A 12,195-nucleotide genomic window follows, 5' to 3' on the forward strand; every position below is an offset into this window, starting at 1 on the left:
CACACATGATTAGAGCTCTGGAGTGCTCACGTTAACATGAACACAGAGGCATTTTCTTCAATGCCACTGCAGTCTGTTTCAAACGGGCAACTTTCCTGGCAGCGCCACGGAAACCTGAGGTCACCATATTGACTCACAGTATAAACATGCTCACGCCTAGGGACAAAGAGGGAGTAATGGAGACCTTTAAAAGCGGCCAACACCCCCCCCCCCCCCCCCCAGTCATTGAGTAACACCTACGCGAACCACCTGACAAAATGTCCAACGATGAAATTAGCATGCAGACCAAATTCATTATTGGACAAAAATAACATTCAGTGCCTTTAATCATTTAATTATAAGGCATGATAAATCACAACATAGCTGAACCAAAATGTGATTATAATAGCTACCCTTGGTTGAAGTGGTTGTCTCACCACAAAGGGACAGACCTGCTGTGACTGGCCTACCATGGTTTATGTGAAAACACTGCCACAAAGTGGCGGAAATGAGAACTGCAACAAGCTCCATAACAAAATACAGGCGCAACACATTGTACACAGAATGTTCGTTCACTTTCCCCTTATAATAATGGGCTCACAATGCCACTCACTGAATCTGACATAAGAGGGACATAAAGACAGAAAATGACTGGCAGGTAAATCCAAAGAAATTTATTGGTAATTTCATTCCACTGTACAAAGCAAGCATGAGATCTTGCAGTTACTGACTTCACGGGGCAGGGAAACAAAGTTGGAGAATTTTCATTTCTGTTATACCAACACGACATCTAGAACAAAGAAGAAAATATGATTAGGGTAAGTACGCAGGCTTTAAATAAATATTTTCACAAGTAATCTAGAAATAACATTGAGTGTGCTAACAACCCTTTTTGAAAGCTACCTCTGGATGGACACTTGCCACGATAATCAGCGATCAAGTCGTTGTGATCCCCCTGGTGGGTGGATCAATGCATAATGTCAATCATTTGTTGCTAGCCAATATCAAAGCTTGCCAGCAAGAGCTGCCCTCCCGATTGGCTGTTGCGCTAGTCGCCGACCTTTAAGTCGCTGTGTCTCCCCTCAGGTCTCCTCCTTTTATTAAAAATGACTGGTCACTGGGAGCTAGGTGGTGGATTATCTCAGCAAGTGTGAACAGCAGGTAATACTTTAGAAATACGCATCAGTGATAGCGGCAAGAAGTAAATGATCATGGGTGGAATGCATTTTAAAAGGTACTCCAACAAGGTCTAGGACGCGAGACTCATATACTCTTCACTTTTCCACCACAAAGATACAGGTCTGCAGCACTTACCACAGAGACCAGTCCCATGGCCTACTCCAGGGCTTTGACGATGGCCTCGTTGGCGTCTATGTTGATCTGGACCTCAGCCCTGGCAGCCTCGTCAGACGCTGATGCCATCTCAGACTGGGCCTTCTCCAGGTTGGCCTTGGCAGCCTAAGAGAGGCGTCAGATACACGTCAATACAATAACAGTTTCTCCATGTGTGTACTATGATGCAATGTGTTAGATATCATGCACACTAAATATGCTAGCACAGTACAAACACTGTCTTTATATTTCTCACATTTGACTGAATAACCAATTGAGGCAAATCATGTTTTAGACAGGGGTCAGAGCTAGGCAGCCAGACCAGTGTAAGTATTGTCAGGGGAGACACTTCAGCGATGCTCCAGCTAAAGAAACCTATACAGTTATGGCTCATTGGGGCAAAGACATAAGGGGGGCATAGCCTATTGAGCTTTATGATTCTTCCAGGCAGACACATGAACTCATTCCAATATACCCGTTTATGTTAAAAGTAGGTCAGGGAGCATATCTGGGAAGAGAGAGACTAGCATAGCAAATTCACGTTGCCTCTTTCCTGTGAAAAGCCCATTTGTCACAGTAGTGTTTACAGCATAGAAATGCCAAACATTAGTTAAAGGTCTCCCAGCGGGGACTTGACACATCTGTTATAACTCAACAGTGACTGACCTTTCCTGCCTTATTAACAGCAGGGCCTCCTGTGCATTTTTATCTCACAAGGGGGGGGGGGGGGGGGGGGGGGGGGAATCATCTATTTGTATGGAGTCAAGTTGACAGTGTGTGCCCTCCTTGGGCGGGGACAAAGAGAGAGAACGAGCACCTCTATGATGAACGTGTATAATTGGCTAATGTGGATGTGAATGAACAACATGGCCTTGGGGACATTTCATACACACTGACATGTTTTGACTGACATTTGGGCCAATGCTGTGCAATACACTAATGTTGAGGAAGGGATTTGGACATTTCATGGAAGGTTTACTTCATAGCTTTACAAAGGTCTGACTGAGGAGAGCTGTACACAGTTATCGTCTTTATAAAGGGCACTGGGATTGGCAAAGGGCTCCTGTTGGGTTTCAATCAATCAATGACTGACTGGCTCTGCATGGGCTCAATGAGCCTGCCAATAACACCTCTCTAGCCTGGCTTTCCCAATCACGTGAGTCTTCCTGTAAGCCTAATCTAGAGAATGGCTTAAAACGAATGTTGGGGATGGGCAGTTCTTAAATTGGGTAGGCAGCCAGTTAAGGCTAGGCGAAGATTTTATTTCTGATGGACAGCCATTAATGAGCATGAACCGGAATACTTTTTCCACAATTGAAGCATTAGAAAACAGAGGTCATCCCTATGCCAGTCTTCCTGACCAGCTCTAACACACCTGGTAAAACAAATCACGCTCCAACTAGCTACTATGATTAGCCTAGTTGATAACTAGAGTCAGGGTGTGTTGATGGCACAAGCCTGCTCACCCTGTGGTTCTCAAGGACCAGAGTTCCCCACCCGTTACCATAGAAATACTACATCGGTCTATAGGAGTTGGTGATACTTACAGCCACATCCAGCTGGTCCAAGGGGAAGGCCTCCTCAGCCAGCAGCTGCACTGAGGAGTCTGCGTTCACTGTGATTGACCCGCTGCTCACTGCAAAACATACACAGCATCTGTGAATATACATACCTCCCTGTTCCACCCAGCAGTAGGACTACACTATTGAAGTTAATTAATAAAGTTCAGTGCAGCCATTTTGTTTTAGTTGATTTCAAAATCAGGGAAGTAGCCTACAATTTGAGTGTTACACTAAAAAGTGAGATCTCTCAGTCTAGGACACAGTCATCATTATCCTCACAAATCGAGACAGGGCTGACCCCTGCTGGATAGTCAATATTAGTGGCAAGATATTGATATGGAACTGACCCTTGCAATCTATTAATAGGAATTTCAACATTGAAAGCATGTGCAAGTATTGTCCCCATTTGATACATTTTACATTAAGTTAATTCACTTTGAAACGATTGCTTTTAGTAACCAGAGTTTAGTATCGTCCAAATTACATATAGGCCCACTACTGGTATTTCCACATTTCCTGATACAATATGGCTGCCAGGGTAAATATCTAGCCATAGTGAATCAAATACAGTTCTTGACGGTGACACCACTGAAGTCTCTTTTCACATAAATATCAGAGGTCAGACACTGTCCTACCATTTCATAAAGGATGATTAAAAAGTGGTATTTTCACAATGTTGCTACACCTATCCAACACCAACCATTTTAGATGTAGCCTAGGCAAGGACCTAGAGGTTAGGGGAAAGGCTTAGGGGTTGATTTGGGATTGAGCAATTCTGAACCAGGATCCTCTCTCAGGTACGGTACGACAGAGGTCATGAGACCCGCCCACTATTCCATCTACATGATCAAGCCACATCTTACCAAAGAATTTAGCTGCGGAGCCATCATCGTTGAACACTGTGACCACGCCAGGCCTGAGGACCTGCAGCGTGGGGACGTGAGCAGGGAGGATACCAAAAGCACCAGTCAGTGTGGGCACATCAACCTGTTTCACACTGGCCTCCTTGAAGTACACCTGGGAGAAGGAGAAACATAAGCAGACATTACTGTACTTGACTGTTATCACCTTTCAGATGAGAATTGAAGTGGGATGTTTCAATATTATCTGTGGAAATATACACAATCTGTGCATGCAGTACTAGATTGTTGTTTCTAATGAAGTATATGCATGTTTACTGAGGTGTTATGTTACTCCACTTTGAGGTCCTGGTGCATTGCAGATAGTTATGATGTTAATATGCTATTACTGCCTGACAGGTTAAATAGCAAGTGCATACTTCTCTCTTCAATTCATCTTTAGAGTTGACTGTTGAGTTATGTAGTTAGCTAGGTACGACATTATGTATCCAACGAAGCTAGCAAATAGCGTACTGTCAGACGCAAAGTGTACGGTTCAATTATACATAGCTTGCAGAATAGCTATACGTGTGGCTAAAAAGGTGCAGTCCGCACAAGACTGAATGCCAACGAGTTAGTAATAACGTTACTTTCTGATTTAATAACTGTTGAATAGTATTCCCTTTCTATTCTCAAGGTGACAGAATGACAGAAACTGCAAGGCCCTGTGACCAAACATTTTTGGTAGCTAACGTTAGCTAGCTAAAGTAGTTAACAATTGAAAGCCAGCAAGTGGCAACACTGACAGTAGGACTGTCAAAGTGGCTAGCTTTGTAGGCTTGGTTGGAAAATCCATGCTCGACCGTCCCTTTTTACAATTATGTGCACCAGACTGGTGACAAGTTCAAGCCAACTAAGACTGGTGACAGGTTCAAGCGAACTAACCACGCCTAAGCATATAGGTACATTTTGATAATATTTACATGAATAACTAGCAAAGTGCATAGGGTTTTCATAATGCCTATTAAAATGAGGAGCTAGCGATCTAGACAACTTACTACGTTAGTAGGCCCAAAAGCCTTGCCAACCCCGGATTCGCTTACCTGCGTTGGAGACGCAAATGTGAAGGACATCTGGGAAGAGCCTGAGGGTGCGTCGGCGTAACATCTTGCTTGCCTCAATACAGGAATAGAGCGACGGAGAAACCTTGCTGCCATCATTTTTGTGGAATAAATCTAACTCAGGTTCAACCCGAAACGAAAGGATCCCCTAGCCCTTGTGTGAAGTCAGTCAAACAGTGTGCGCCTGATAGGACAAGGACGTTGGTAACCTACCCACAATTCCTTATGAGTGCTCAAAGCATGAAGGGAAATGTAGTTATTTTCCAGAAGCGACGCATTCAATCCAAAAATTAAGTGTTTCATCTGAAATCAGTGTTTCGTTTAAAATCTTTAAAAATAAATAAGTTATATTTTGTGTATATTCTGCTATTGTAAATAACCAGAATAAGTATATGCTTATTTATGGTCGTGTGAAACATCTCATACTTTACTGCCAGAGTGTGGCACTGTTAGAATGTAAACAATTATCAGCTGTTGTTTAGTGCTATCCTCACCCTAACCTATCTCAGATAGGGGGGAGTGAGGCCTAAGAGGGTTGAATAAATCAGCAACAAATGTAAACTTCAGTGGGGTGAAGTCCCAAGGATTCCGCTTTTCATCCTTGATCGATCATCAGGTGTTGGTTGACCCATCAAGGTGGTTGATGCTGATTTATAAAACCCTCTTAGGCCTCACTCCCTCCTATCTAAGATATTTACTGCAGCCGTCGTCCTTCACATACAACAACCGTTCTGCCAGTCACATTCTGTTAAAGGTCCCCAAAGCACACACATCCTTGGGTCGCTCGTCTTTTCAGTTCGCTGCAGCTAGCGACTGGAACGAGCTGCAACAAGCGCTCAAACTGGACAGTTTTACCTCAGTCTCTTCATTCAACGACTCAACCATGGACACTTACTGACAGTTGTGGCTTTTTGCGTGATGTATTGTTGTCTTTACCTCCTTGCCCTTTGTGATGTTGTCTGTACCCTGTTTTGTGCTGCTACCATGTTGTGTTGTCATGTGTTGCTGCCATGTTACGATGTCGTCTTAGGTCTCTCTTTATGTAGTATTGTGTTGTCTCTTGTCGTGATGTGGGGTTTGTCCTATATATTTAATTTGTTTTATATTTAATCCCAGGCCTCGCTCCTGCAGGAGGACTTTTGCCTTTTGGTAGGCCTTCATTGTAAATTATTTGTTTTTAACTGACTTGCCTTGTTAAAGAAAATCATAAGTTAGCTTGTGATAGCCTACTGATCTGTCTTACCAGATGTTAGTAAATAATATAGAGCTGCAAGCAGGCCTACCCACCATGGGTGCTCAAATGGCCTACATTAAAGTAGTCTACTACATAAGAATGTTCAGAACATAACCTTATCATCCAGAAGACCTTTTCACTTTTCATCTTGTCAATCTGTATATACCTCTTCAATTAATTAATGAACCGATTCTTCATTCCAAACATAATATGAATTTAGGTGTACCTATTTTCATTATGTTCCACCAGAAGCCTATTCATAACATCACCCCCAAATACTTGAATTGAAGGGGGGGATGCTGATGATCTTCAGCACGCGCCTCCGCCTGCTCGTCAATCACTTACGTCACGTGGTGCGTACTTGACTGGTGGTGGGTGTGTCTTAAGCATAGGGTTTCATTCATAAATAGTTTTAGCTGTTAAAGCAACATTACAGTGTTCTGCGAAGGTTTGGCGCTATTGGCTTCTGCCTACTGTACGTCTCAATACATGGATCACCTGAATTGTAATTAGGTGAGTGGCATTTCAGTTTCTTTTGCACATGCATGTTTGTGAGGAACATCAACCCGTAGCTTTTCGGTTGCACATTGAATACCAGCCTAAGTCTGCAGATATAGAAAGGATGGAAACAGTTTGCAGTGTAAGGAAAGCTTTTCTATAATTATGTATTTGTGTAAATGGAAGGAAATCAATGTAATTGGAATAGTCGCTTCTAGAGCAGGCGCTCCTTAACACCCTTAACGAAATGGAAGAGCCTGTGGAACATGAGGCACGCACCGATACGCGTTCTTCTAGAATAGGCTATTATTTGGAGCGAGCGCTACACCTTTCTGTTGATCACAGCAAATTCATCCCAACGTCTTGGACTGTACAAATGAAATAGCATGGGATCCATACAGAGACAACCCATTAAGAAGTGGTGTGTTTTTTATAGCAACAAAGGCAAACATTTTGAATTCAAAATATTTTCGAAGGTCTATTGCCATAGCCATGTTTATGAGGAATGCAGCGGATTCATAGAGCAAGAAAAGGCTGCAATTTTGTTTTCCTACTGACTTACAGTAGCTGTCAACTGAACAGTCACCTTGTAAAATCAGACATGATTCATCATTATGCATGTAACAGCATTCAGACATGTGGTGAACTGTACATGATGGGTGGCTTATTTGCATGCATGGTTTTACAGTAAGCTACTTAAATTACAGTAAACATTCATGGGGTTTGCTTCACACTTTGAGAGTTACTGTAGTCTAATGCATCTTAATATGGGGAGGGGAAATTCGTAGGAATCCTACAGTACCATGGAAATACAACATACATTGACTGAGGCTTTTTTTTGCCTATAAAAGCCACTCACTTGCTTGTGAGACTATCTCTTGTGGGTTTCATCAGGGGCGTCATGCCCATAGGGGGCACAGGGACGTGTGCGCCCCCCCCCACAGATTTGTCCTGTTACATATACTTGCCAACTAGCAAGTTTATGAAGTTGCTTTTAGCTAGCCCAGATATGTTCCCAACCTCATAACTAATTAACAAGAAGACATTTCTGGCTATCAATCAAATTAGAGTAGATGGCTTGTCTTACTAAATAAAGGAAATACTAACGAAGTGTCTTACATTTTAGTAGACACTTATCTAGCGCATTTAGGGTTAAGTGTGTTGCTCAAGGGCACAGTGACAAATTTCTACCCTAGTTGGCTCAGGGATTTGAACCAGCAACCTTTCAGTTACTGTCCCAACACTCTTGACCTCTCAGCTACCTTCCGCCCAGGTAGCCCGATCAGCTTCAATGCACCTTGGCATTGGTTCTACAAGTGTCTGAAATGCTATTGGAGGGATGAAACACTATTCTTCTGTGAGTGTATATATATATATATATATATTTATTTATTTATTTATTTTATGGTTGTGGTGAAAAACGCTGTTTTAAGTGCGGATCCAGAAGCTTTTTGTGCCCCTTACATTTTTGGGTTGCATGACGCCCCTGGGTTTCATAACCACATCTTTACAATGATTAAATAATGATGAGACAGGAATCAGTTAAACCATTTATCTAGAAAGTACTCATTACAACACATGATGTGCTGTGTCTAGAACTACAGTAAGTGTGGAGGTGCAAATGGCACAACCCTAATACACAACACCTCCTCCCCTCCTACATTAACTGTTGCGAGAGTCTGTTTTACAAGTTCAAGCATCTAGGTACCCACCAATCTCTGGTAGCGTAACAGCGGTCAACCTGACTCCCAACAACCATGTCTTTGGACTGGGGCGAGGACATAGGTGTAAACCCCTCCAATCCAAAATTAAATCTAGAATTGGCTTCATATTTCACAACAAAGCCTCCTTCACTCACGCCGCCAAACATGTCCTCGTAAAACTGACTATCCTACCGATCCTCGACTTCGGCAACGTCATTTACAAAATAGCTTCCAGTACTCTACTCAGACTGCATCCAATTTGCTATCACAGTGCCATCCATTTTGTCACCAAAGCCCCTAATACCACCCACCACTGCGATCTGTATGCTCTAGTTGGCTGGCCCTCACTACATATTAGTCGCCAGACTCACTGGCTCCAGGTCATCTATAAGTCTATGCTAGGTAAATCTCCGCCTCATCTCAGCTCACTAGTCACGATAACAACACCCACCCATAGCATGCGTTCCAGCAGGTATATTTCACTGGTCATCCCCAAAACCAACATCTCTGTTGGCTGCTTTTCCTTCCAGTTCTCTCCTGCCAATGACTGGAATGAATTGCAAAAATCGTTGAAGCTAGAGACATATACTTCCCTCACTAACTTTAAACATCAGCTAACCGATCGCTGCAGCTGTACATAGCCCATCTGTAAATATCCCACCCAATCTACCTACCTCATCCCCATATTGTTTTTATTTACTTTTCTGCTTTTGCACACCAGTATTTCTACTTGCACATCACCATCTGCTCATCTATCACTCCAGTGTTAATTTGCTAAATTATAATTACTTCACTACTATGGCCTATTTATTGCCTTACCTCCTTATGCCATTTACACACACTGTATATAGAATACGGTGCAGACCTGATGTGCTGTACACCATTCACCTGTAGAAATGTGGCAATTTCTTGGGACACTAGCTCTGGTCTGTTTTGTCGCTAATGAGTTGGCGTGGGGTTCTCAACCGACTAAACACTTCTTCTACAAGCTTCTTGCTGGTCTTCTCAGCAGTAGTAGACCTCATGGCAAACTCTGGCCATTTTGCTATGAGCATCCATGAGAAACATTTTGTCTTTGAATGGACCTGCGAAATTCACTTATGTGATGCCACGCCTCCTCCGGCCAATCCCATGGATGAAGAGATGCAAGTTGAGGTACTTTGTGAACCTTCTGACATGAGGTACATGTTTTTGCTTTCTCCTCAATGCTTCCCTCCAATCCAGGCCACCAGAAGTAGCTTTGTGCAATTTCCTTCATGCAAACCATTCCACAGTTTAGCTGTTGCAACACTGGTTTCCTCACCGACGGCAGAATGGTGACTTCTCTCCCACAGCAGACAACCAGACTGTACTGACAGCTCAGTTCTCCTGGTAAGGGTTCAGTTCTGGAGCATCACCTGTGGCTTTACTTTTGATGTCCATCCCTTCAGATAACACCGGGTGATTTCTGGTGTTTCTCTGCACTTGTGTTGAAGTGACGGGTGCGTTTTCCACTTGTCTGAGGTAGATGTGACTCCGGTTTGACCACATGTAGTGGTAACCTGGAGAGTCAATCTGTGTTGTAATGCAGTTCTGCCTTACGGTACTTGATGTCGTGTGTGCTGACAAGAACAAAGCCCACATTCTGCAGAATGCAAAGGAGTGTAGCTGAACATCCTCCCTTACAGATACTGATGAAATCCACTCCAAAAAATGATGCCTAGGGATTCCCGTTTCAGCTGTGTAATTTCTGCTTTCTTTAATGTCCTTGATGTGAAAGCAGTCGGCTTCTTTTTATCTGAAGGCATGATATGGGACGACTGCTCCCACAACCTAGGGACTAGCATCTCAAGCTAGTTGGATGGGCAATGACTTGTCGACGTGTGTCAGTAACTCAGTTTTCAGGAGTATTTCCTTGCTTTTTTGACGAATGCTTCCTCACATTGTTCTGTCCATTTTCATGTTTTGTCCCGACAAAGCAACTGATGCAGTGACTTCTGCTTTGTTGCCAAGCTCAGGATAAAGTATCTGAGGAGCTGTGGCATCCAAGATAGCCTTGACCTTGGATGGAGCCTTGTGAAGTCCCATCACACCTGACGTGACCGAGGTATTGAACCGATTGGAAGAATGCACATTTGTTCTTACGAACTCATAGTCCTTCAATCTCTTTAAGGAAGATTCCAAGTTCTGGAGATGTTTCTCATCCTTTCCAGTAATGAGGATGTCATCCAGGTAGCATTGTACTCCCGGCAATCCACTCAAGATATGGTCACCCTCTGGAACAGCACTGGCGCACTAGTGATTCCAAATGGTAGACGACAATACCTAAAGAGCCCCTTGTGTGTCTTGACGGTCAGCAGCTCCTTTTGACTTTTCATCCATGTGCATCTGTAAGTAGGTTTGGCAGAGGTCGATTTCGAACTTTTGACCCCCAGCTAAAACTGTGAAAAGGTAATCTATGTGTAATGGATACTGCTTAGCTCACTACACCGGGTTAACTGACTTGGAAGCCTCCACATATCCTGATTCCTACATCCTCCTTTAGGACTGGTACAATGAGGTTAGCCCATTCACTCACGCTGACCGGCTTCAGTACTTTGTTCTTGACTAAAGTGTCCAAGTCTGTCTCGACTTTTGGTCTGATAGCATAAGGTACAGGTCATGTTTTCAGAAACTTTGGTTTTCCGTCTGGCTTAATGCTGAGCTTCACTGTAATGTATTTCATGATACACAGTCCTCCATTGAATACCTCCATGTTTCTTTAAGATGGTGGATAGGCCTGTGTCTCCATCGGTCATTGTACACACTGATTGCCAGTCCAGTGTGATCTAACTGCAAACAACCCAGTAGTGATGGATAGTCTCCTCCATGATGTAGCGTGGCAGCGTTTCTGTTTAACTGAACTGAGGCCTCAGAGAGGCCGCTCACAGCAACGGTTTCACCTGTGTAAGTCCTTAACACAATGTGTGCTGGCTGAAGTGGAAGGTGTTTCAGTGTCTTTTTGTAGACTGACACAGGAGCAGCTGTATCTCGTGTCAGACAATCCATATGCACTAGCAAGCACCTCACAAGAGACAGCCATCCCCCCCCCCCCAGCAACAGTAAGTATTTTCAGTGTGACTTCCTCATTGGATTCCTTCTGTGTTCTCTTGCTCTTATGTTTCTTTCGTTGGAATGTCTCTTGTTTTCAGTCTGATGCTTTCTCTGATCTCTTTTTGTTTCTGCAGGCTTGTTTGATGTGGCCCTTACCAGAGGCTAGTGAAAGGCATACGCTGACCCACACCCAAAAAATGTTTGTAGAGGTGCTGACTAACAGAATAATTTATGATAAGAAAAAGTTTCACACCAATTATGCTGCCAGACATTTAATGGGCATAGAAACCAGTGTTTTGGTGCCTTCAAGTGAGAAGGCACTGTGTGCCAAAACATTGGTTGCTATACCCATTAAATGTTTGGCAGCATAATTAGTGTGTGACTTTCATTCTTAATTTTTTACCTTTTTTACCACTGGCTCAGCAATCCATGTACTTAAACGAGCACATAGATGCCTGATGTCCTGCTTTGCCACAGCGGAAGCATGTGCCTTGATTTCCCTTTTCTGCTTTTCAGTTGCAACTGTGCACTTATCCTGATGATCTCTAATGCTGAGCCTCTTCCATGGCCACACTGACTTCAATTGCCTTTGCCAAAATCAGATTACTTTCAGTCAATAGTCTCTTTTGTGTAGTTTCGCTCCGTAGCCCACATACTAGTCGGTCTCTGATGGTGTCATTTAGAACATCATTAAACTCCAAGTACTCTTTTTTTTTTTTTTTTTTTTTTTAATTTTTTTATGCCACAGCAAACATTGTCCCTGATTCTCCTACTTTCTGATTTCTTCTGTGGCACCTAAACCTTTGTGTAATAACTAGTGGTTTTAGTAAAAAAGTGCCTGGCTGTAGCAGGCTG

General features: G+C 43.2%; 2 protein-coding genes across 5 annotated transcripts in view; one reads left to right on the plus strand and one right to left on the minus strand.

Annotated features, from left to right (window-relative positions):
- Positions 1–628: 628 nt before the first annotated feature.
- On the minus strand, positions 629–5,079 carry atp5f1d (ATP synthase F1 subunit delta). Of its 2 annotated transcripts, XR_002473568.2 has the most exons (6): positions 4,816–5,079; positions 3,737–3,890; positions 2,859–2,947; positions 1,294–1,437; positions 883–934; positions 629–769 (listed from the first exon to the last, which is right to left on the minus strand). XR_002473568.2 is itself a non-coding variant. In XM_021603750.2 (5 exons), the coding sequence occupies exons 1-4, from the start codon at positions 4,930–4,932 to the stop codon at positions 1,315–1,317; spliced, it is 483 nt and encodes a 160-aa protein (XP_021459425.1). In that variant the 5' UTR covers positions 4,933–5,079; the 3' UTR covers positions 630–769; positions 1,294–1,314. The 2 variants fall into 2 exon arrangements, 1 of the variants encoding a protein (XP_021459425.1); XM_021603750.2 differs by lacking the exon at positions 883–934 and having other exon boundaries at positions 630–769.
- Positions 5,080–6,393: 1,314 nt separating this feature from the next.
- LOC110524265 (voltage-dependent calcium channel beta subunit-associated regulatory protein) overlaps positions 6,394–12,195 on the plus strand; it is a 44,719-nt gene continuing 38,917 nt past the window's right edge. For 2 of the 3 annotated variants that reach the window (XM_021603754.2, XM_036978020.1), the window contains exon 1: positions 6,396–6,580. The gene's annotated coding sequence lies outside the window, so the exon portion shown is untranslated. Of the gene's footprint in view, positions 6,581–12,195 lie in introns of all 3 variants that reach the window. The other variant, XM_021603753.2, reaches the window with a different exon arrangement.

This window comes from Oncorhynchus mykiss, chromosome 5 (genome assembly GCF_013265735.2).
Source record: "Oncorhynchus mykiss isolate Arlee chromosome 5, USDA_OmykA_1.1, whole genome shotgun sequence".
In the NCBI taxonomy this organism is placed as follows: Eukaryota; Metazoa; Chordata; class Actinopteri; order Salmoniformes; family Salmonidae; genus Oncorhynchus; species Oncorhynchus mykiss.